This window comes from Ammospiza caudacuta, chromosome 3, assembly GCF_027887145.1.
Source record: "Ammospiza caudacuta isolate bAmmCau1 chromosome 3, bAmmCau1.pri, whole genome shotgun sequence".
Lineage (NCBI taxonomy): Eukaryota > Metazoa > Chordata > Aves > Passeriformes > Passerellidae > Ammospiza > Ammospiza caudacuta.
Genome location: NC_080595.1, coordinates 1,180,624 through 1,202,051, shown reverse-complemented (window position 1 = coordinate 1,202,051; position 21,428 = coordinate 1,180,624). Strand labels below are relative to the sequence as shown.

The 21,428-nt window shown below is 46.1% G+C and overlaps 1 protein-coding gene across 3 annotated transcripts in view; it reads left to right on the top strand.

The window, feature by feature from the left end:
* The window catches only part of PLCB1 (phospholipase C beta 1), a 290,674-nt gene that overhangs the window by 215,542 nt on the left and 53,704 nt on the right, over nt 1–21,428 (top strand). For all 3 annotated transcript variants that reach the window (XM_058802822.1, XM_058802823.1, XM_058802824.1), the window contains exons 15-26: nt 793–863; nt 1,402–1,498; nt 4,907–4,991; nt 6,046–6,170; nt 6,492–6,646; nt 7,717–7,881; nt 10,144–10,243; nt 12,180–12,284; nt 12,835–12,944; nt 17,353–17,485; nt 18,251–18,304; nt 18,811–19,030. In XM_058802822.1, coding sequence (XP_058658805.1) covers nt 793–863; nt 1,402–1,498; nt 4,907–4,991; nt 6,046–6,170; nt 6,492–6,646; nt 7,717–7,881; nt 10,144–10,243; nt 12,180–12,284; nt 12,835–12,944; nt 17,353–17,485; nt 18,251–18,304; nt 18,811–19,030 — 1,420 coding nt within the window. The remainder of the gene's footprint in view (nt 1–792; nt 864–1,401; nt 1,499–4,906; nt 4,992–6,045; nt 6,171–6,491; nt 6,647–7,716; nt 7,882–10,143; nt 10,244–12,179; nt 12,285–12,834; nt 12,945–17,352; nt 17,486–18,250; nt 18,305–18,810; nt 19,031–21,428) is intronic.

The window sequence follows — 21,428 nt, the reverse complement described above, 5'->3', positions numbered from 1 at the left end:
ATGCAACCAATCAAAACACTTTGAAGGCGAGGAGAGGCCCTTGTTAATTAGTATTAAATAATTCTCACCTTGCCCACGGAAGTTTGCTGAGTGCCCTAGAATTGGAGTGAGGCAATGATGTGCTGTGTTTGGTGCCATCTGAGCTCTCGGGGGCAGGATGAGCCTTGGGCGCTGCTGCCATTGCTGGGTCTGCAGTGCCCTCAGCTGGCACAGCACGGCTCAGCTCTGCTCCAGCGGGCCCTGCAGGGAGCTGCTGGCACTGCTGCCCCTGGGGCAGGGCTCTGCATGCCCAGCACAGGTGGGCTCTGCTGAGCAGCCCTTGGCACAGAGCGCAGCAGAACCCATGGATTCTCACGGTGCTCTCCCCACCCCGTGCAGGCTGCAGCTGCCCAGAGGGGCTGGGGCACCCCTGGAGCCCTGCATGCACCCTGCAGGCTGGACTCACACCTCCGAACCCTGGGGCTGTGGCCCAGACTCGGGAATGTGTCAGAGCAGTCAGGAATAACTCGGGAATATCTCTGAGATACCCACGCTGAGCACACTGCACCCCCCTCTCAGTGCTGCTGGCCAAGGAACGAGCACAGGCAGCTCAGAGCAAGAGTTCTGCTGCTTGGGCAATGGGAACTGAGCTCCATGCTCAGGATGGATGAGGCCCTCCCTTGGGTTTGGTGCTGGGACAAGAAGCACAGGCACAGCACAGGCTGCTCCAGGCAGGGCTGCTGCACGCCCTCCCTGGGTTTGTCACTGCTCGTTGTCCCTGCCAGGCCTCATCTTCTGCTTGGACCTTTGCAGGAGAAGCAGACATGGAGAGCGACGACGACGATGACTACGATGACGACTGTAAGAAGTCGTCGATGGATGAAGTAAGGGCGGGGATGATGTGGGGATGGGGTTGGCGTGTGTTAGCAGGACTGGAGCTGCCATCCAGTGGAGGAAGGCAGGCAGAGCACCAGCACCAGCTTCCCCAGCTTGGCTGCTGGTCGGGTTGGAAACACATCTTTGCTCTTTCTATGCTTTTCTTTTCTCAAGATGAAGAACAAACAGCACCACAGCAGATCCGTTTGGGGCAGCTGCCTTTTAGCATTGTTGGATGCAAAACCTGCCATCAGAACTGAGAGGTTCATTATTTACCCAGGAGCACTAATGCACTGTGCTGGGGTGGGGGCAATGCTGTCCCTTCCTGGGAGCCACATGAAAACAATGAATAAAGCATCAGTTTAATGTGGACATTCCCATCCTCCAGCCCACCTTGCTCTTTCCCATGTGGCATTCCCCACATGAAGCATTGCCTTCCTTAGCCAGGGCCAGTGAAAGACGCCACAAGTGATAGAAAACTGGGCTTTGGCATTTGTGGCTTCTGATGGACAGGCCAACTGCAGCATTGTCCCTTCTCTTCCCTAGGGTACTGCTGGAAGTGAGGCCATGGCCACTGAAGAGATGTCTAACCTGGTAAACTACATTCAGCCTGTGAAGTTTGAGTCGTTTGAAGTATCAAAAAGTAAGTAAGAAACATCTTAAAATTACCTGGCAAGCGTTTGGCAGAATTGTGCAGAAATGTGCTTGGCTTCCTCTCAATTAGATTCAGGAACAGAGACAGAAAACGTTCCCTTGGTATCCAGCCAGATAAATCCATTTGTGTTTTGAAGCCTCTTTTAGTCTAAATATCCAACTCCATCAACAGTAAACATGCTGACATTTCAAAAACAGTTTTGAAAGTTATGTGTTCTTTGTTGTCCGTGACTGAAGCAGCTTGAGAAAGGTGGTCATAAATATTCCTATTTCTTTTTGCCTCTAGTACTTCTATAGAAGATTGAGGGCAAGCAGAGTCTGCCTTTCCCCAGGTGCAGATTCACTTTCCTGCCCCTGTGTGCTGTGAAGGAAGGGCCATCATCTCACCCCCTGCTGGCATGCACTCGGTGCCATCCTCAGCAAACACTGCAGCATCTCTGCCTTCCTTGATGCACAACCCCGCTGCCTGCCTGCCCTTTCTCACTTTGTTTTGACGGGTTTAATGTGCTTTTGCAGCTTTTCAGTTAAGGAAGCGCACAGCACTTTAATTTATTCCGGATTTGTGGTGTCCTTGGCAGAGGACAGGCAATTGTGCCTAAGTCCCTGTTGTCTGTACAAGATGTGGCGTCTGCTGTGCTGAATAGCAAACACTGGGAAGTTCCCAGTGTTCGTTGTGTGTGGGTATTTATGCAGTGCCACACACGAGCAGGCATGCCCCGTGCAGGGAGCTGTGCTGGTTCCCTGCAGCAGGGCCCTTGGGGTGTAGATAATCCCCTCCAGCCCTAATGAGAGTTACAGGAGCACAGTGGGGAGGAGATGTGCCTTCTGGAGAGGAAGCCGTGTGAATCCTAGCACTACAAGTTGATGCAGCTGTTAGACAATTGTCTCATGTAGGGTTTTTTTGGTTTTTTTTACTGTTCACATGCCTTTGCCTTTCTGAGTTTTGCTTTTTGTAAAGATCTGCTGCTGTCAGATCTTTCTCCTAAGTCCTGGTGTGACCTCTGATCAATAATAGAGTTTCAGTGAACTCATATTGTTAAGGAATTAAATTTGTGGCGTTTGTGTCCAAAAAAGTCATTGTGTCATGAATATGTCCCTAGGTGGGAAATGTTGCTGGCTGCCTAAAGAACAACTTGAGTGTTCTGGTCTTAGTCCTGGCCTGGACTCACTGCTGGGTCTTCATTAAATGAGCTGATTAAATAAGGATTGCTTTTCAGTTTGCTATCTATCCAGCTCTTTCCCAAACATTTTACTTTTGTTCACTTGACCTCACTTTCTTAAGCACAGAGATTCATACTTGTCTTTTGTGCAGTTTTATAGTTCCAAGGTTCCAGCACTTTTCTAATTTATGTTTTATTCAGGGTTTGTTTGGATTTGTGATCCAGCCCTCTGTGGTGACAGCAGTACCTCACTGCTTCTGTCAGTCACACATTTTAAAAGTGCATTTTGTGGCCTTGCATCCAAGCTAGTAACAGCAATATTGAGCAGCAGTGGATCTGTACCAGTGCCCTGGTTGCCCTCACTAGAAATGTTCCCTGTTCTCTGGCAGCAAGGAGCTGGGAGTGCATTTTCCCACGTTTTTCAGAAGGTTTTCAATGAGTTATTTGTTCACTCTGCAGTAATTTGCTCCTGATAAGATAGTACAGTGTAATGTATCACGAGAGAGAAATGTCTCTCCTGCAGTTTTCTCTTCAAAGGGCAGGTCCCTTAATCCTTTCAGATACTACAAGGAAATAACTGTTCTTGTTTTAGTTAAGGATCTGATTAAGCTCTGGACAGTTGGTAACCAAATCCTTTAACAGCTACCAGCTCTGGTTTCCTACAAATGCTCTACTTAAAGACAAGGCTGAAAAATAAGAGTTTATTGCTACCAGAAATTCTAGAGATAAGAGTTTATGGCTACCAGAAATTCTAGAAATAAGAGTTTATGGCTACCAGAAATTCTAGCACCTACATTCTAAACAGGATCAAACCAGCACACGTGTGTTGCTGTGCCATGCCATCAGCAGGGGGTGGCTGGAATAACAACAATCTCAGTGCCTTTATGAGAAGCTGAGATGGAGCTGAGCCAGCTGGAGAAGGGAAGGATATTGTGTGTTAGAAAGGAAGAGGGAGTGGTAGGAGAGCAGCCTGTAGGGAATAATGGGAGTTTTTCACCATTGGGAGATAACAGCTGTGAATAACAGCAGTGGCATGATGGTTGCTGATTAGAAATAGGGACCACCATAGAGGGTGAGTCCCAGCTCTCCTAATGGCAGGAATTACTTTTGGAAACCCACGTTCATCCTCTGACTCTCCAGCACAGGCTGAGAATGGTTTGTGCTCCCAGGCTGGCAGCACAATTTCCTCTCACAGTGGCCCAAACCATTTCCTTGGATATACTGCTTCCTTTGTGGCTCCCTGGGAGGACAGAGCCCTCCTGTTTGTGTCCTGCTCTCTGAGCCTTTGCTCAGCTTTGTCCCTGCCCTGCAGCTTGGCAGCCTGTCCCTGGGTTGCTGCAGCACTCTTACAGCCATTCCTACCCCTTCTCTCTGCCCTTCTGGCTGCTTGCAGCAAGGTGCTGAGCCTGGAGAGGTCTTGCCCCAGCACAGGCACTGTCCCCTCATTTTTGAGCAGATCAGAGCTGAGTTAATGGATTTGACTCAGAGTTGTGGCCCTTCCAGGCAAGCACAGGGCTGGCTGGGATGGAGTGGGAAGGGTTAGTTCACAGAAAGCCTTTCCTCTGCACACAAGGGAAGGTTCTGAAGCTAGCAGGGTCTTGATTTAGGCTCTGCTGCCTCCTGGTGCCTGGGTGCATTGAGAGGCTGTGCCCACATCGGGCTAAGGTGGGTGACAACAATGCACAAATTAATGTTTGTTCTGCCAGCTCAGGTGTGGAGGAGGAGCTGCTCAGAAAGTTTGACCGAATAAAAGGGATCATAGGAGCCTGAAATCAGTTGGGGATTAGGTCTGAATCCCTGCTGGGGCACAGGAGGGCACCTTCAGGGATGGATGGATAGTGGTGTTTGGTGGCTTGGACACCTCTGACCTTGCCCCTGATGCGCCAAGAGCCGCTGCACTGCTCTGCTGCTTTAACCTGCCAGGGACATCAGCTGCTGCAGCTGCAGGTGGCTCCAGCCCCACATGAGCCTGCAGGGACAGGGCAGAGGCCCAGCAGTGCCCACGGCAGGTGCTGCAGCCCCTGTGTGTCACAGATGGGATCTCTGCTCGCCCCAGTGCACCCAGACATGGAGCCCTGGGTGTGTGCAGAGCCAGGGCATGCCGGCAGCACAGCCATCAGTTCCTTGGGATCAGGGTGAAAAGAGCTGAAAATGGGCTGAGGGGACTGGCACTAAACCCCACCAGTTTGTGTCTAACCTGTTCTATCCCTGGTTTTCTCTCCCCTCTCGACCTGCAGAACGCAACAAGAGCTTTGAAATGTCTTCCTTCGTGGAAACCAAAGGGCTTGAGCAGCTGACAAAGTCTCCTGTGGAATTTGTGGAGTATCCTTGACTTTCACAAAGTGCCTTCCTAAGTCCTTCTATATCTGAGATCTGCTACAGAGCTTTATTGGAATTCACAGACAGGAGCTGGGGAAATAGGGAACCCAAATGAAATTTGTAGATTAGATTTTATTCTTTCTAAAGATTTCTAAAGGAATTAATTGGCCTGAGTTCTGATGAGCTAATTTAAAAACTGGCATGAGTCCTTGTGCTGTGGGCTAGGACTAGAGGGAATAGGCACAAATGACATATTGAAGACCTAATTCTGATTGTTAAATTTATCATCCTATATGGAGTGGTGAGAGTAGTGGTGAGCAAATTGTCAAAATGACTTCTTTGCAAAGTCACATGAGAATGCTCACTTTGCCATCATGCCTCTACTGATTTATTGGCACACAATTTCTCAATTATTTTGATTTTTATAACTTCTAAAGAAAAGCTAAGGAACATTCTGGTTAGACCTTCTGATGTTTCTCAGTCTCTCTCCTCATGGCTGCAGTTAAAATGAATGAAGTAAAAGAGATAAACAGATAAAGCAGTGCCTCAAAGGAGATGAATGGAGAGCTCCTTCCAGGGATTGCCTGCAGCACATCCTCATCTCAGAGGTTTGGAGACTCAGCCAGAAGATGTGTACACTTGTCATTTCTGTCCATGTGGAGGCCAACTCTAACGTCATTGCAGAAAACCACTTTTTAACTGAGCACCTCTCCCTGCTCCAGAGCGAGATTCACTGTTTACAAGCAGCTGGCCTCTGGAAATGTAATCCCAGGGAAATCTCAAAGCAGCAATGTAGAGATAAATGGAATTTTGTGTGTGTGCTCTTTCCTTGCTTGTTCTGAGTACTCCATGCAGGAACAGCAGCACCTTTAACTGCCCCATATTTGTCATATCTCCTGCAAAACCATGGACACCTGGAAGCATGATGCTTGCAGAAATCCAGTGAGGAGCCAGTAAAGAATCACCTGTGTTTAATTCAGCCCTGCAGCTGCCCTTCTCACCTGTGTGCCAGGTGATCCTTGTCAGGTGTGGTGCACCTTAACCCCTCCCTGCTCAGGTACAACAAGATGCAGCTGAGCAGGATTTACCCCAAGGGAACCCGAGTGGACTCTTCCAACTACATGCCCCAAGTCTTCTGGAATGCTGGCTGCCAGATGGTGGCCCTCAACTTCCAAACTGTGGGTGAGTCAAATCCTGCTGTGCTCTGCCTTTGGGGAGCTGAACGTGTCCACTTTTCCCATGCACTTGCTGATTCATAGGTAGGAAAGGTTGTATTTGTCAAAAATTACCTAGGGATTAAAATGTACTATAGAGCTGCTAATTAAAGTGTTTAACCCAGGCTTTTACTGTTTCTGTTGCAGACAGGAATTACAGTAATTTTTAAAATTTTACTGCTTTTTTTTAACTGAATTTATTATTTTTTAATTTATGTATTATTTTATTTATTTATTTTTATTATTTATTTTCCATAAAATAACTCTTTCCAATATTTTCCACATCCAGATTTGTCTATGCAAATAAACATGGGAATGTACGAGTACAATGGCAAAAGTGGCTACAGGTTAAAGCCAGAATTCATGAGAAGGCCAGACAAGCACTTTGATCCATTTACTGAGGGAATAGTGGATGGAATAGTGGCCAACACTCTGTCTGTCAAGGTATGGATGCAGCTGTGGAAGTGGTCTCATGGCAATGCCAGAGCAAGGATATATTTCTATTTCTGTGGTGCAGGGGCCTCAAAAATGACTATACTATGCCAATAAAATAAATTTAATTTAATGGAGCAACATTTAATTTTTAAACTCTGCCTCTCATTTTGCATTGTAGGAGGAATCAATATATTTTTATTGTATGTACTCTTTGCCATAGAAGTAATCCCAGAATCACAGAACTGGGAGGTGTATGGATTTAGGAGCAGTTTGGCTGTGTTTTAGAAACAAAGGGCTGGATTTAAAACATGCTGGTGTGAACTGGGAGGCTGGACTGCAATAGCTAGAGCACTACATGCTCAGCATCAATAAATTTTTCTGCCTTTCTGAAAGTTCTCCAGCGGAACTGTGGAACCATAAATGTCAGCTGCAATTCATTGCCAACTTGGTTTTCCCTGTTCCTTTTTGAGGGCCTCTGATGAAGTTCAGGGACTGCCAGGAGTCTGCAGGTGGAGAATTACCTGCATAAGTGTTCAAGGGGATAGATTGCATTGGCTGTGGCAGGGGGACAAATTCACTTGGGGAATTCACTTTTATATCTCCAGCTATAAAACCATAAACTTCCTGAGCCTTTATTAGAACACAAACTTTTAAGATTGTTTTCTCCCTCACAGCTAAAAGCATATATATAGTTTCTCTGCCGTTTAAGCCTCTGATTTTTAAGCATTGTTTGAACCTGTTGTTGAGACTAGATAGAACTTAAGAGTTGTCAGGAGCTGGGCATACAGATGGAGGAGGAGATCCAAATGAGTGTTCCTGCTGAGGGAAGGGCAGCAGCCTGGTCTCAGCCACATTATTGCTCATAGGGGAATTCAGAACCTCAGGGTCACAGGAACCACGCCTCACAAGCTGTTTTTCTGTGTCTGCAGTCAAATATTGGGGTTTTTTTCTGTTTATTGTGGGCTTAGTGTTATTTTGGTTCTATTTTAAATGCCACTACTGATCATTAATGAGAGCTCTGCAGCCACTCGTTTCCTCACCCACCACTGCCATCGGTGACAATGCTCCTTTGGCTTTAGATCATTTCAGGCCAGTTCCTTTCTGATAAAAAAGTGGGTACCTATGTGGAGGTGGACATGTTTGGCCTGCCTGTGGACACCAGGAGGAAAGCTCTGAAGACCAAGACCTCTCAAGGCAATGCAGTGAACCCAGTGTGGGAGGAGGAAGCCATAGTGTTCAAGAAGGTCGGTGTGACCCTTGCTTCCCAAAGGGAACTGTGGGCAGAGCACACTGGGCACCATGCAGTGTGGGTGTTTTATTGCACTTTCAATATGCCTGCAGCCAGTATTTGAACTTTGCAATGTACCTGCAGTGGGGATGCTTTATTGCACTTTGCAATATGCCTGCAGCCGTATTTGAACTTTGCAATATTCCTGCAGTGGGGATGCTTTATTGCACTTTGCAATATGCCTGCAGCCAGTATTTGAACTTTGCAATGTACCTGCAAGTGTGGGAGATTTATTGCACTTTGCAATATGCCTGCAGCCAGTATTTGAACTTTGCAATGTACCTGCAAGTGTGGGTGTTTTATTGCACTTTGCAATATGCCTGCAGCCAGTATTTGAACTTTGCAATGTACCTGCAGTGGGGATGCTTTATTGCACTTTGCAATATGCCTGCAGCCAGTATTTGAACTTTGCAATGTACCTGCAGTGTGGGTGTTTTATTGCACTTTGCAATATGCCTGCAGCCAGTATTTGAACTTTGCAATGTACCTGCAAGTGTGGGTGTTTTATTGCACTTTCAATATGCCTGCAGCCAGTATTTGAACTTTGCAATGTACCTGCAAGTGTGGGAGATTTATTGCACTTTGCAATATGCCTGCAGCCAGTATTTGAACTTTGCAATGTACCTGCAGTGGGGATGCTTTATTGCACTTTGCAATATGCCTGCAGCCAGTATTTGAACTTTGCAATGTACCTGCAGTGGGGATGCTTTATTGCACTTTGCAATATGCCTGCAGCCAGTATTTGAACTTTGCAATGTACCTGCAGTGTGGGTGTTTTATTGCACTTTCAATATGCCTGCAGCCAGTATTTGAACTTTGCAATGTACCTGCAAGTGTGGGAGTTTTATTGCACTTTCAATATTCCTGCAGCCAGTATTTGAACTTTGCAATGTACCTGCAGTGTGGGTGTTTTATTGCACTTTGCAATATGCCTGCAGCCGTATTTGAACTTTGCAATGTACCTGCAGTGGGGATGCTTTATTGCACTTTCAATATGCCTGCAGCCGTATTTGAACTTTGCAATATTCCTGCAGTGGGGATGCTTTATTGCACTTTCAATATGCCTGCAGCCAGTATTTGAACTTTGCAATGTACCTGCAGTGTGGGTGTTTTATTGCACTTTGCAATATGCCTGCAGCCGTATTTGAACTTTGCAATGTACCTGCAAGTGTGGGAGTTTTATTGCACTTTCAATATTCCTGCAGCCAGTATTTGAACTTTGCAATGTACCTGCAGTGTGGATGTTTTATTGCACTTTGCAATATGCCTGCAGCCAGTATTTGAACTTTGCAATGTACCTGCAGTGGGGATGCTTTATTGCACTTTCAATATTCCTGCAGCCAGTATTTGAACTTTGCAATGTACCTGCAGTGTGGGAGTTTTATTGCACTTTCAATATTCCTGCAGCCAGTATTTGAACTTTGCAATGTACCTGCAGTGTGGATGTTTTATTGCACTTTGCAATATGCCTGCAGCCAGTATTTGAACTTTGCAATGTACCTGCAGTGGGGATGCTTTATTGCACTTTGCAATATGCCTGCAGCCAGTATTTGAACTTTGCAATATTCCTGCAGCGTGGGTGTTTTATTGCACTTTGCAATATGCCTGCAGCCAGTATTTGAACTTTGCAATATTCCTGCAGCGTGGGTGTTTTATTGCACTTTGCAATATGCCTGCAGCCAGTATTTGAACTTTGCAATATTCCTGCAGTGTGGGTGTTTTATTGCACTTTGCAATATGCCTGCAGCCAGTATTTGAACAGAACCTCTGAGCACCTTGGTTGAGCATATCCCCAGTCCAGGTGCCTGTAAAACAGTTTCTTCTGGGTTTCTCTCACAAGGGTGTTCAGACACTTGGTACTTGCAGCAGTGCTCTTTTCCCTGAATAATTTGGCCTTCTCAATGGCTTTCCTGTGGCAGCCTGCCAGAGCTTAGGTTTGGAAACATCACTGGCATTTTTCTTCTGTAATGAACTTCTAATTAGTGTACTTATTTCTGTATTTAGTTAAGGATCGTGCCTGACTGCCCTGTGCTCAGAGACTACTATTTTTAGAAGTTGAAAATAAATCAGAGAAGCTTTTTTCATTGTTTTTGTTTGTTTGTTGGTTTTTTCCTTCCAACGACCAGATAAATTTTAGCATGTATTCTGTGCAGCCTGTGGAAGGAGCTGCATCATTCAGAGTGAAATTTAACAATGCAGTAATAATATTGCCTTGCAGGTGGTTTTGCCTTCCCTGGCCTGTTTAAGGCTGGCAGTGTATGAGGAAGGAGGGAAATTCATTGGCCACCGGATCCTGCCAGTCTCAGCAATCCGACCAGGTAAAAGCTTCTCCCCATCCTGACAGACACTGTGTGCTGAAAAGAGACAGCCAGGCACAATCCCAGCTGCTCCTGATCAGCAGCCACTCAGCAGCTCATTGCAAATGAGGACTTGAAAAACAAAAATCCCATATTTCAGCAGAAATTGAAATTTTGGACTGTCCAGGAAAAGCAATGGAATTAAAGCATTGGAGGCATAGTTGGCACTTCCTTCTCTCCAGTACCCCAATTTCATGCTCACAGGTTTATGCTGAAGAGGGCAATTGCAACAGGTTTGTGCTAAAAAGTGTAATTGCACACTTTTAAGAGAAGAGAGAGCAGCAAGAGCCAATTTTGATGTCATCTTTGTGAGCATGGGATGTGGCTGGGAATGAAAGCCAAACCTCCTCCCCTCAATGTAATTTCTGCACACATGAGAGACTGACCTGTGTGCCAGCTGTTATATCTCTGCAATACCTTTAAACCAATCCAAAATTACTTTCATCCTCATTGCTGAAAGTTAAAAGAAAAAGATCATTATTGGCCTCTTCTACATCACATTATTTCTACTATAATGAGTGGCCAGTTCAACGAAAATTACCTTGTGTGACAACTCTGGCCACGTTTTCCAGGCCAGGGACTTGTTGGAGATGCTGTTTCAGAAAGAGGCAGTGACACTGGCAGCTTGAGCAAGGGAAGTGCTCAGATCCAGAGCCAGATTCTCCAGCCAGGGGAGGAAACTGAATTAGGGCAGCATATGGGCCGTGAGCGTGCTCCCAGCTTTACTCCTGCTAAAGGAACAGCATCCTTATCTATCCTGTGCCTTATCAACACAAAACTCACATGCCCCCACATCTGACAGCTGGCCAAACTACTCCTGAGCAATCATCTCCACACCTTTTTCAGGAGCAAACTTAGCTTGTCAGTCCAGCTGTTGTGCCAGCTGCATTTTCTGCTGGCCGAATGGATGGAGCTGCAGAGTGCCAGAGGAAGGGACGTGGGTGACTGGAGAGGAGAAGGGGCATGGGAAGGATTTCCCTCTTCTGGCAAGTGGAATCCTAGCAGAGCTGTTCCCCCAGGCCCTTTCTCTGTGCTTTGGCCCCAGCAATGCTCAGTTTGCAGCATGGGATGGAGAGCAGCCTGTCGGGCTCAGTCTGTGTCCTGCTGAAAACCCGGAGGAGGCTGAGAGAACTGAGAACCCTTTGTAATATTTCATTTCTCTCCCTTCTGAGATGCTGCTGAAAGTTGTATCATGCTGTCACACAAATGCACAGCCTTGTCACTGTTCCCAGAGCAGGGATTTGGCCTTTGCTTGGACAGAGTGGCTTACATGAGCCAGGTGAGGGTTGCCCAGGTGAACGCATCCTTGCGTCCTGACACCTCTCACAGGGGCGGCTCCCAAGCTGGGCCTGGCACTCCGTGATCAAAGGCTGGGCTGCCAGCTTTCAAAACAGCCTGGAATTCCTCTTGCTACAGATGTATTCCTGAGGATGGTCACACAACAGGATTTACACACACAAACGCCCTGTGGCCATCATGCCACATTGTATATTTTTTAATCAGATGCTGTGTGTTGGATGGGCTGTTACATCTCAGTTTACTTTGGCTGTTCAGTTGCCGAGTACCACCAGGGTCACTTTTGAAATTAAATTTGATGTACTAAACTAAAAAAATCCAGACAGAGGTACTAAACCAGAATGCATGAAAACCTTAAATAAATTACCATTTTTAGCATCAATCACATATGTAAGAATGAACAGCTGGTATAATTTTGAGCTGCAGTGCCTCATGCCTTTCCAGCAGTCTGCACAGTTATCCCTGAAACCCTCAGGTGAACCTTCCCCTCCCAGCAGTCCCTGGAGCTGCCACTCTCTAAATACCAAATACAAGAGGAATATACATTGGAAGTGCCTGTGGAGGGCTTTCTGCTGTGAACTGGTTGTTCCTTACCTTGCAGGCTATCACTACATCTGCTTGAGGAATGAGAGGAACCAGCCCCTGACACTGCCAGCCCTCTTTGTGTACATCGAGGTCAAAGACTACGTCCCTGACACTTATGCAGGTAACTCTGGATTATACAGGCAGTTCTCTGCTGAGGAATAGAAGGGAATGTAATTTTATATTATTTAATATCATTTTATATTATTTAATATCATTTTATATTATTTAATATTTTTTTAATTGAAACACAAAGTGCATGGGGTGTGGAGGGCTTGCCAGGCTGGGGTGACAGTCCTGTGAGCAGAGATCTGCATTGGATCCTCACTCCCAGGAGATGGCCTGATTTGATTTACAGCACCTTGCCTGAAGCTTAGGGTTAGGGCCAGCTCTCACTTTCAGCAGGCTCCAAAGGAGGAGACAGCCCAGGCACCTGGCACTGGAGCACAAGTGAAACTTTGCATGCAGGACATGAGGATGTCATTGTTCCCTGGGCAGGGTGCCATGCTCCAGGGAGAGAACTGGCTTTGGCATTGGCTCTGAACAGGGCTGGCTTTAAATGCCAGGCAAAGAGCATCTTCAGGGAAAAACACAGTTCTGCCTTCTCCTTAAACCCCGAGTGCCAGGGCCACAACTCCAGGGCTTTGGGACTGAAGTGTTTGCCTTGTTCCTAGATGTGATTGAGGCCTTATCCAACCCCATCAGATATGTGAACCTGATGGAGCAGAGAGCTAAGCAGCTGGCTGCACTCACTCTGGAGGATGAGGAGGAGGTCAAGAAAGAGGTAAGGGAGGTTTCTGGGCCTCTGGAGATGATGCTGTGGTATTTAAAAGCACCTTCTTTGCTTGGGAAGGCAGACACTGAACATCCCTAATGATACGAACACATGCACACACACCCTGGGGAGGGCTGGGCGCAGCACACCCCACGCAGCAGCACTGCTCTGGGGGTGTGCTGTCACTAAAAGCACCTTGGTGTGCACTGAGCAGCCTGCTGCCCAGAGCTGACACACAGGAAGGGCTATTTGTGTTATTTGTGTGTGTGCAGCTTTGCTCTGGAGCACCTGAAATCTCTGTGACACAATGCCCCTTGTTTTCCACTGTGCTGCTGCTTCCCCTTGCAGAAAATGACAGCTCTGTGTCAGGAGGTTTTCCTGAAAATACTACAAATTGCAGGGAATTTCAGCCTGTCTCTGGAGAGGTCATTCTGCTGAGAAACATTTGTGTACCTCAGATTATGATGTCTCTATAGATCCTCTGTGAGCAAACATGTCCTGAAGAGACTCAGGGTAATCCTACAATAATTTAACTGGGAAGGGACCTCGAGTTCAGCCCTTCATGGATGTTAGAAATGAAGAGGGAGGAGACCATGGAGTAAATAAAACAGGCTTAGTGTTGCTCATCTGAAAGCTGTGGGGGCCCCAGTTTTAGTTGTGAATATCTGGATAAATGTGGTTACCTGCTGTGAACCTTTTTCTGTAGAATTGAAGGTGTTATGCACATATAACCTTTTTTCTGTAGAACTGAAGGTGTTATGCACATATAACCTTTTTTCTGTAGAATTGAAGGTGTTATGCACATATAACCTTTTTTCTGTAGAACTGAAGGTGTTATGCACATATAACCTTTTTTCTGTAGAACTGAAGGTGTTGTGCACATATAACCTTTTTTCTGTAGAATTGAAGGTGTTGTGCCCCCAAATGCACAGAGGTTGTTGTGGGTATAACTGAGAGTTCACTGTGGTTCCTGATGGATCCTGCATGGTCAAACCACCTGTCCCAGACACTGTCACTGGGCTTCCAGCAGTGTTTGGGGACATCAGCCTTGCCTGCCAGAGGTGGCTGTGCCAGGTGCTGGGCACACCCCGTGATCCAAAGGCTCTCAGCAGTCTCCAGCTAAGACAGAGGAATGCTTTTCAATCCTAACTGCCCTCTGCCCTGGTGCCTGCCTTCTGCAATGCTCAGAAGTGCAGAGCCTCTCTGAACTAGATTTTGTAGCCCAGAATACATTCCCAAAGCAGACCAGATGAGGGAAAGTCATTACAATTCAGTAGCCAGCCCTTCACTGCGTGTGCAGCTCTCTGAATGAGGACACTGAAATGCTCAATAGGATCCCAGACATTTATCTAGGACACACCACACCTGAGATTCTACATTAATAGCAAAGCCTTTTGTAACAGAATCCTTTAAATACCTTAGAGGTCATTTTTACTTTTGAAAACTACACATTTTCCTGGTATATACAGGCTTATTTGTTAGTTAGAAATATTCTTGTCATAGAGTGTCTTTTGCAGCAAATGGATTAAAGAGGGATGATTGTCAAGGAGCTTGGAAGCTCATAGGGTAAAGGAGGTTTTTTTGGAGAAGCACAGAAATATTTTGTGAAAGAAAACTGTAGTGATTGTGGTCTGTTTGCTATAAATGTGTAAGGGTTGAGTTAGCTGCAGCACCAAGGGACAGGGACAAAGCTGCCCCTGGAAGTGTCAGTCTGAGTCCACCTCATTTACCTTCTGTTTTAAAGGCACTTTTTGGGAAAAGTCTGTGCTTGGAAATCTTGAATTCCCTGACCATGTTTTGTGATGATAACGTTGTCCTCATCTTCACTTCTGTTGGCCCACACCAGTCCATGATTGCAGGTACATTCACTGGCAGCACAGCTGAACAAACCCAAGTGTGTTTGCCAGCAATTGCACCTGGGTTCCCATTCCCAAAGCCCAGTTTCAGTCTTGCACACTGGAACTGATTGTTCTGGCTCCCAGCACAGATTCTGCTCCCCACTCCTCTGTCCTTCCCCTCACACACATCTCTGACCTGAGCAGCTGTCAGAGGAAAACTCAGAGGATTCTGCTTTGCTCTCCTTGCTGTAGAAGTTTAAACCCAACCCTGCAGGGAGTTCCACAGGCTCCTCACAGAACAGCAGTGAACTAAACTATCCAGCAGTGAATTGGTTCAAACCAAGAAATCAGCTTTTCTTCAGGCTTCACATGACTTTATCTGTTAGTGTCAGTGCAATCACATAAGCAAAGAATGCTGAAGAACTGACTGAGGGTCTCTTTTCTGCATTTATTTACAAAGTTCCCTTCGTAAATGTGACGGGAGTTCCTGCCTTTGCTTTCCTTGGCTAGCTCTTGCCTTCCACCCTGGCCTGAGCAGAGCTGGTTTTGGGGAGAGGAATGCCTGCAGTGGGAGCTTTGTACCTTTAGATCATCTCATTGAATCTCTCAGAGCATACAGGGGGTGAAGGCTGCCCTCTCTTCCCCTGCCAAGTGTCCTTTGCAGACAGGAGGAGCAATCCAGAGGGAATTCCTTGGTAAAGGCTAATCCCAGCCTGCAGCAGCTCCTTTTCTCTGTACAGATAAAAATAGACCCATAGATAGAGTCCTCTATGGGTATGGATCTCTGCTTGGTAAATGCACTGTGTTGCAGTAGACACGGCAGCGTGAAATAGAAACCAGTTCATGTGAATATTCAAACTGTAAATTAGAAGGCTGGATTACATCATGTTTTTAAAACAGCCTAAAAGGAAAAACCCTTTTTGAAAAAGGAAAAATCATGTTTATTTTAGCATTCTTTTAGCACAGTGTGGTGAATTATGGGAAGAGAAAGTGCTTTTTAATGAGATTCGATTGCTCGATGTAGTGAAAATTATTCCTTATTCATTTGTGATCCTGCCTCCCGTTTCTGCTTCAGTTTCTGCAGACAGATGTTTTATGCCCCAAAGTGACAGGTTATATTAATAGTTCCTCAACAAGGTGTGATGCAGCATTTCACAGCACCTACAAACCAGGTTTCGGAAGAAGGTAACATCCACTTCCCATGCAGTGGGGCACAGAGCTGCCAGGAGTTAGGGATTCTGGCTTTGTTTGCATTAAATGTTGGCGATGTGTGTAGCAAACATTGTTTTTATTAAGCTAATGAACTGCAGCCTGAGGAGAGCTGTGAGGATCACCACATCTGTGTGTGTTTATCACAGCTACAGCTTTTGCCTGTCACGCTGTCCCTCTGTTAGAAATGTTGGCTGAATGAGGTTTTTCTGTGTTTTACTGCAGCCGTTGCTGCTTGGTGTAAATGAAGTTGTTGGCACTGGTTTTCAGTTGCATCATGCTCCTGCCCACAGTACCTCTCTGCTGTCGTTCTGGTAGGGATGGGCTGGTGAGACAGGAATTTTGGAGTGCACAGTGTAGTGTCAGGGCCAGGCTGAAGGAGCCCAGCAGCAGCACAAAGCCTTGGATCAAAACCCATTGTGCCTCCATTGGTGCAGCACAGGCTGATGTTCTGCAAGCCTGGGGTAATCATGGGGCAGAAATAAAAAGCCAGCTGTGCTGTCCTGCCTCCTCATGTAATGTGATTAGCATCAGAGGAGGAGATGGAAGCAGCTGAAGGAAAAAATCCAAAACTTCCCTGAGACTCCATGGCAACCAGGCCTGGCGGGGACAGCAGGAAGCGGAAGCATTTCAAAATAAAATTGCTTTGAATGACCTTCTGTTTGTGAGGGCTGGTGCCTGTTAGACCCTGATGGTCACAGGGACAGTTCCGGTGTCCAGGGTGCAGTGCAGTGCACGCTGCAAGCCTGAGCCCTGAGGAGACTGGAGAGAAGGAAAGGAGTGTGGAAAATGCTTCAGTATTTGGATCCCACAGATGTGCCCATGCAGCAGAATGCAGGTACTGTTCACAGATTCCCTTGGAGTGTGGTTACAGCAATGTCAGATCTTGGGAGTCACAAGGATGTTCCTGCTCTGTGAGAATGGTGAGGAATGGCAGTGCTGGGTGTGTCTATGAAATTTAGCAGCAATCTTGTGTACGTGTTTTGCTCACAGCAGGGATTTGGGGAGCATTCTCCTGGCAGCACCTATGTTATTTCTAGAAAGATTTTATGGCTCTCCACTGCAGTACAGCCTTCACATCTGGTGCAGCTAATATATGTTGCACTAAAAAATGTCCCTGATGAGTTATATCTGCTTAAAATACTTTTTCAGAATAATGCATGCTCCATTTCTTCTTGAAATTTACCCTGCACAAATGAGCCACCTGGGTTAGCGCAGCTCCTAAGGATCTCTTCTTCCGTTGTTTGATTTTAAAATGATTTTTAGATACAGTATTTGCAGAATTTTCATTTAAAAGCCAGGCTAAACTAAAGCAAGTAAATGATGTCTGTTTGTTGGGAGGAATGATGTGAATTATGGTGTGATTTCAGATTGACCACGGGGACGCACCGTCCGAAGCCAACAATGAGCCCAGGCCAACACCAGCAGAAAATGGGGTGAATTTCACTGCCTCCCTCACCCCCAAACCAGCCACTCAGGTTGTGCACAGCCAGCCAGCACCAGGTAAAACATAACAAACAACACAAAGGAAGAGAGGAAAAAATGTCCCATCTTTTCTAAATTAGTCTGGGTAATATTTTTTCAAGTGCTTTGTGTCTAAAGAACAAAGGTGGGAAATTGTCTGTTTGTTTTGTTTGTCTAAAATAGGTAAAAACTTTCCCACCACTTTTCTCTGCTTCAAATATACAAATATCTTCTACTTAACAGTTGCATTGGTGGTGAAACTGAAATTCTTTATGAGCAAGAAAATATGCTGGGGGTTTTTTGTTGTTGCTGCAAGTGCAGGAATCTCTTGGAATTGTTTCTATGCACAGTGACATCTTACTGCACACACAAAACCCAGTCCTAGGCACTGGTGTGATTTGTATTGACACATCTCCTGTAGCAAATGCTTGTTAAACACAGTGATTATGATTTTTATGGCTGCAGTATCTGCTGGATTCATGCTGTGTGCAGGAATTCTGCACTGCCACATGCTGTGTGTAATGTGGTTGTACTGCCAGCCTAATGTCACTCACATGACTCCTGTGAGTGGTGTCAGGGAGTTCGTCCTCCTTATCAGTAACAGCACAGCTCAGGTGGGGTTTGGAAGGTCACCTTTCTGTCTTCATGCTCCTCAAATGCCCAAGAGATGTCTTTTCTCCAGTGACTAAAGTCTGCCCACGTCAGGGTGTGTCCTGTGTCATCTGCCATGCTCTAACCCTCAAGCAGCACAGTTGTGGCTGTTGTTTTAAAAGAATTGGAATTAAACATGTCTTTTACCTCTAGGTTCTGTGAAAGCACCTGCAAAGACAGAAGATCTTATCCAGAGTGTCCTCACAGGTAATAAATACACAGAATGAAGAATGACAAGCTTTCTTGTCAAGAAAAAGATATTTTTTATTAAATAGGCACCTGGCTTAGGTGTTTCTTCCAGTGAGTGGGACTGCAGTAACTCCTACAAAATGCACATGCCAAGTGTTCTTCCTCAGGGCTGACGTAAACAATGTTTGGGCACATCTCATGAGATGGGTGCCAACAGGGAATATTTTAGGAATTGTGGTTTCATGACCACCAAGCTACCATCTAAGCCAGAAAAAAGAGCAGCATTATCGTGAGAACAGGGGCTAAATTTGTTCTGAATGTAGTGAATAGTAGTGGAACCATTTTGTTACAGTGCTTTCAAGATAGCTAGCTTATTTCAGATAAAACCACTCAGTTTATGCCATATTTCCTTCACCCCAGCAAACAAGCAGGGTTTGTTCATTGCTGCTGGTGGCAATCCCTGGCTCTGGCTGAAATCCTGCCCTGCTGGAGAGCTGAAGTGCCTTTTGTGATTGCCATTGCAGAGGTGGAGGCACAGACCATCGAGGAGCTGAAGCAGCAGAAGGCCTTTGTGAAGCTGCAGAAGAAGCACTACAAGGAGATGAAGGACCTGGTGAAGAGGCACCACAAGAAAACCACGGACCTGATCAAGGAGCACACGGCCAAGTACAACGAGATCCAGAACGACTACCTGCGGCGGAGGGCCGTGCTGGAGAAAACCGCCAAGAGGGACAGCAAGAAACGGTGGGTGAGGCACCCTGCTCAGCACTGGCTGCTGGGGACCTGTCCTCAGGCACCTCTGCTGCCTGTAGGGTAGGGAATTCACACAGAGGGGCAGAGCACAGAGCAGTCCCCAGCAGCAGGCGCCCGGTTCATGGGGAGGGGGCAGCGATGGCTCCGTGGCGGAGCCCTGGGAAAGCTCAGGCCACAGCAGAGGGCACAGGTGTGGAACTGGGGGAAAGAGGCGCCTGCAGATGGTCAACACCTGACTGCTGATAAATCATGGTTGATCTGGAGCACCTGGGAGCGTCCTAACGACTGCCTGGCCTTGCCCTGCAGGAACGCCCCTTCTGTGCTTTCTCTTTCCAAGCCTTGCACCACCCTGTCTCCTTCTCTGTCCTGATACAACTTTTACATTCTTTATTAACTCTTATTATCAATTTAAATGCAAAAACCTGCAATGAATTCTTACTAACCTTTCCACAATGATTGCCTTGTTCTTATGGTAGGAGTTGTATGTTAATAAAGACCAATTCCTAACTCCTGGCCAAGCATGTACACACACAGAGCCAGTCAGTGTCAGAGACTCTTGCAAATGAACTTTTCATTTCTCCCATTGGTGCATCCTTTTTGTCTTAACATCATTTATTTTTTAAAGTAACTAGATAAGCACTAAAGTCCACTTAACTTTTACATGAAATTGATGTAGGTGCAGTTCTTAAATATGATGATATTGACCAAACTTCTAAAAAAATTACTTTTTGGTAGAAGATATCAGAGAAAAAAGCTGCAAGCCTGCTCTGGCTGCCAGCCTTTTGATAGTACCTCTAAATGTGAGTGACTGGGACTCAGGCCATGGCTTGTCCCTGGCAGGAGCTTTTTCATTTCTGCCTTCCTGATGGCACAATGTCACTGGCCTTAGAAGAGCTGGGCACTCCCAATATATCTGTGTTCTGCTGGCCTGCACTGCTGCCAGTTTTCAGCTTCCAGGTTCTGTATTTGAGTGTAACAAGCTCCCTTTAATGGCTGGCTGTCAGCTCCCAGCCCAGGGATGTTTTATTTTATCTGCAGTGTTTTCCACCACCAAAGTGGGTGACAGACAGTGGCAGGCACAACAACAGCACGTTTCTGCCTTTCCTCCTATTCACATCTAAGCAGAAAATCAAGCTGGATGAATACAGTGACTCATTTGTTTTTGAGCAAGAAAGGGTTTGAGGTTTTTTGCTGTGTTTGGTCTGACTGCAAACCACTGCTGATGTCAGGCAGCAAAACCCTGCAGTCTCCTGTGGTGTCACAGATGGGGAGTTTATGTGCCCATACTGACAAGTCTGGAGGTTACATGTCAAAAAAGGCACAAATATGTTTTCAGGGATTTTCAGGCTTGCAATTACATATTATCTCAAGCAGCAGACTTCTAATAGAGCACAAGAGGATTTTTAATTTTTTTTTAATTATTGCTGATACTATTTGCCTGTAACTGCAAAGTATAAATCACTGCTTCACAGGAGTCCCTGTATCAGATGGCCATAAAAATGTGTTGTCTCTGTCAGGAGCAATTTCTGCTTTCTTCCCTTGTCTAAAACTGAGCCAAGACTCAGTACAGCCTGAATTGTCTGCAGGAAGTTTGAAATATTTATTTATACACGGGCACAAGGGTTTTGTTGGTGTTGCTCTGAAGTTCCTTTAATGATCACATCCCATAAAAAGCAGCCAGTATTTCAGCCAGTGTTTAGAAACAGGCCTGATTCCTTTTTCCCAGAAATACAAGAGAAATGTCAGCTCTAAAATATGTGTTGTGCAATGGCATCATATGCTGACTGTAATATTCATTCACGCTGTCTTCTGGCTCTGAAATGTTTAAATTACCCTCACCCAGCACACTTAACCTCTTAGCAGAATATTCAAACACAATCAAAGCACGAGAAATAAAAGGAGGCTACCTTGGCACTGGTGTCCTCGGAGGGATGAGAGCAGGATCACATTATTCAGCAGAGGTAGCTCTGAGTGACAGCAGCTGCACACCTGAACCTGGGAGAGAGGAGAGAGGCAGAGCCAGCTCTGCACTGGAGCCTCTGCACATTTCTGAGGAGCAAACTCATTTTTCTCCCGTGTCAGCCCTCCCTGTTCAAGGTTTTGCTGTTTTGTCCATCTCCTGCGCTGCTCTGACGTTTCCCAGGCAACTGATTTAGCACCTGAGCCTGGCAGCAAACAGCAGCAGGGCAGGGACACAGCAGCATCTCGTTCCTGTCATGTGTTTGTCTTGGGTTTGCTTAGTGCTGGCCTCGGAGTGATGCTGGATTTGCTGCTTAATTTTCTCTTGGGCAGTTTGGTGTCATCTTATCTCCTTTCACAGTTACATCTGCCCTTCCTTCTGTCTTAAAGAGTAAAACAGACCCAAGCTGTTCCCCAGTGTTGCTTTTTA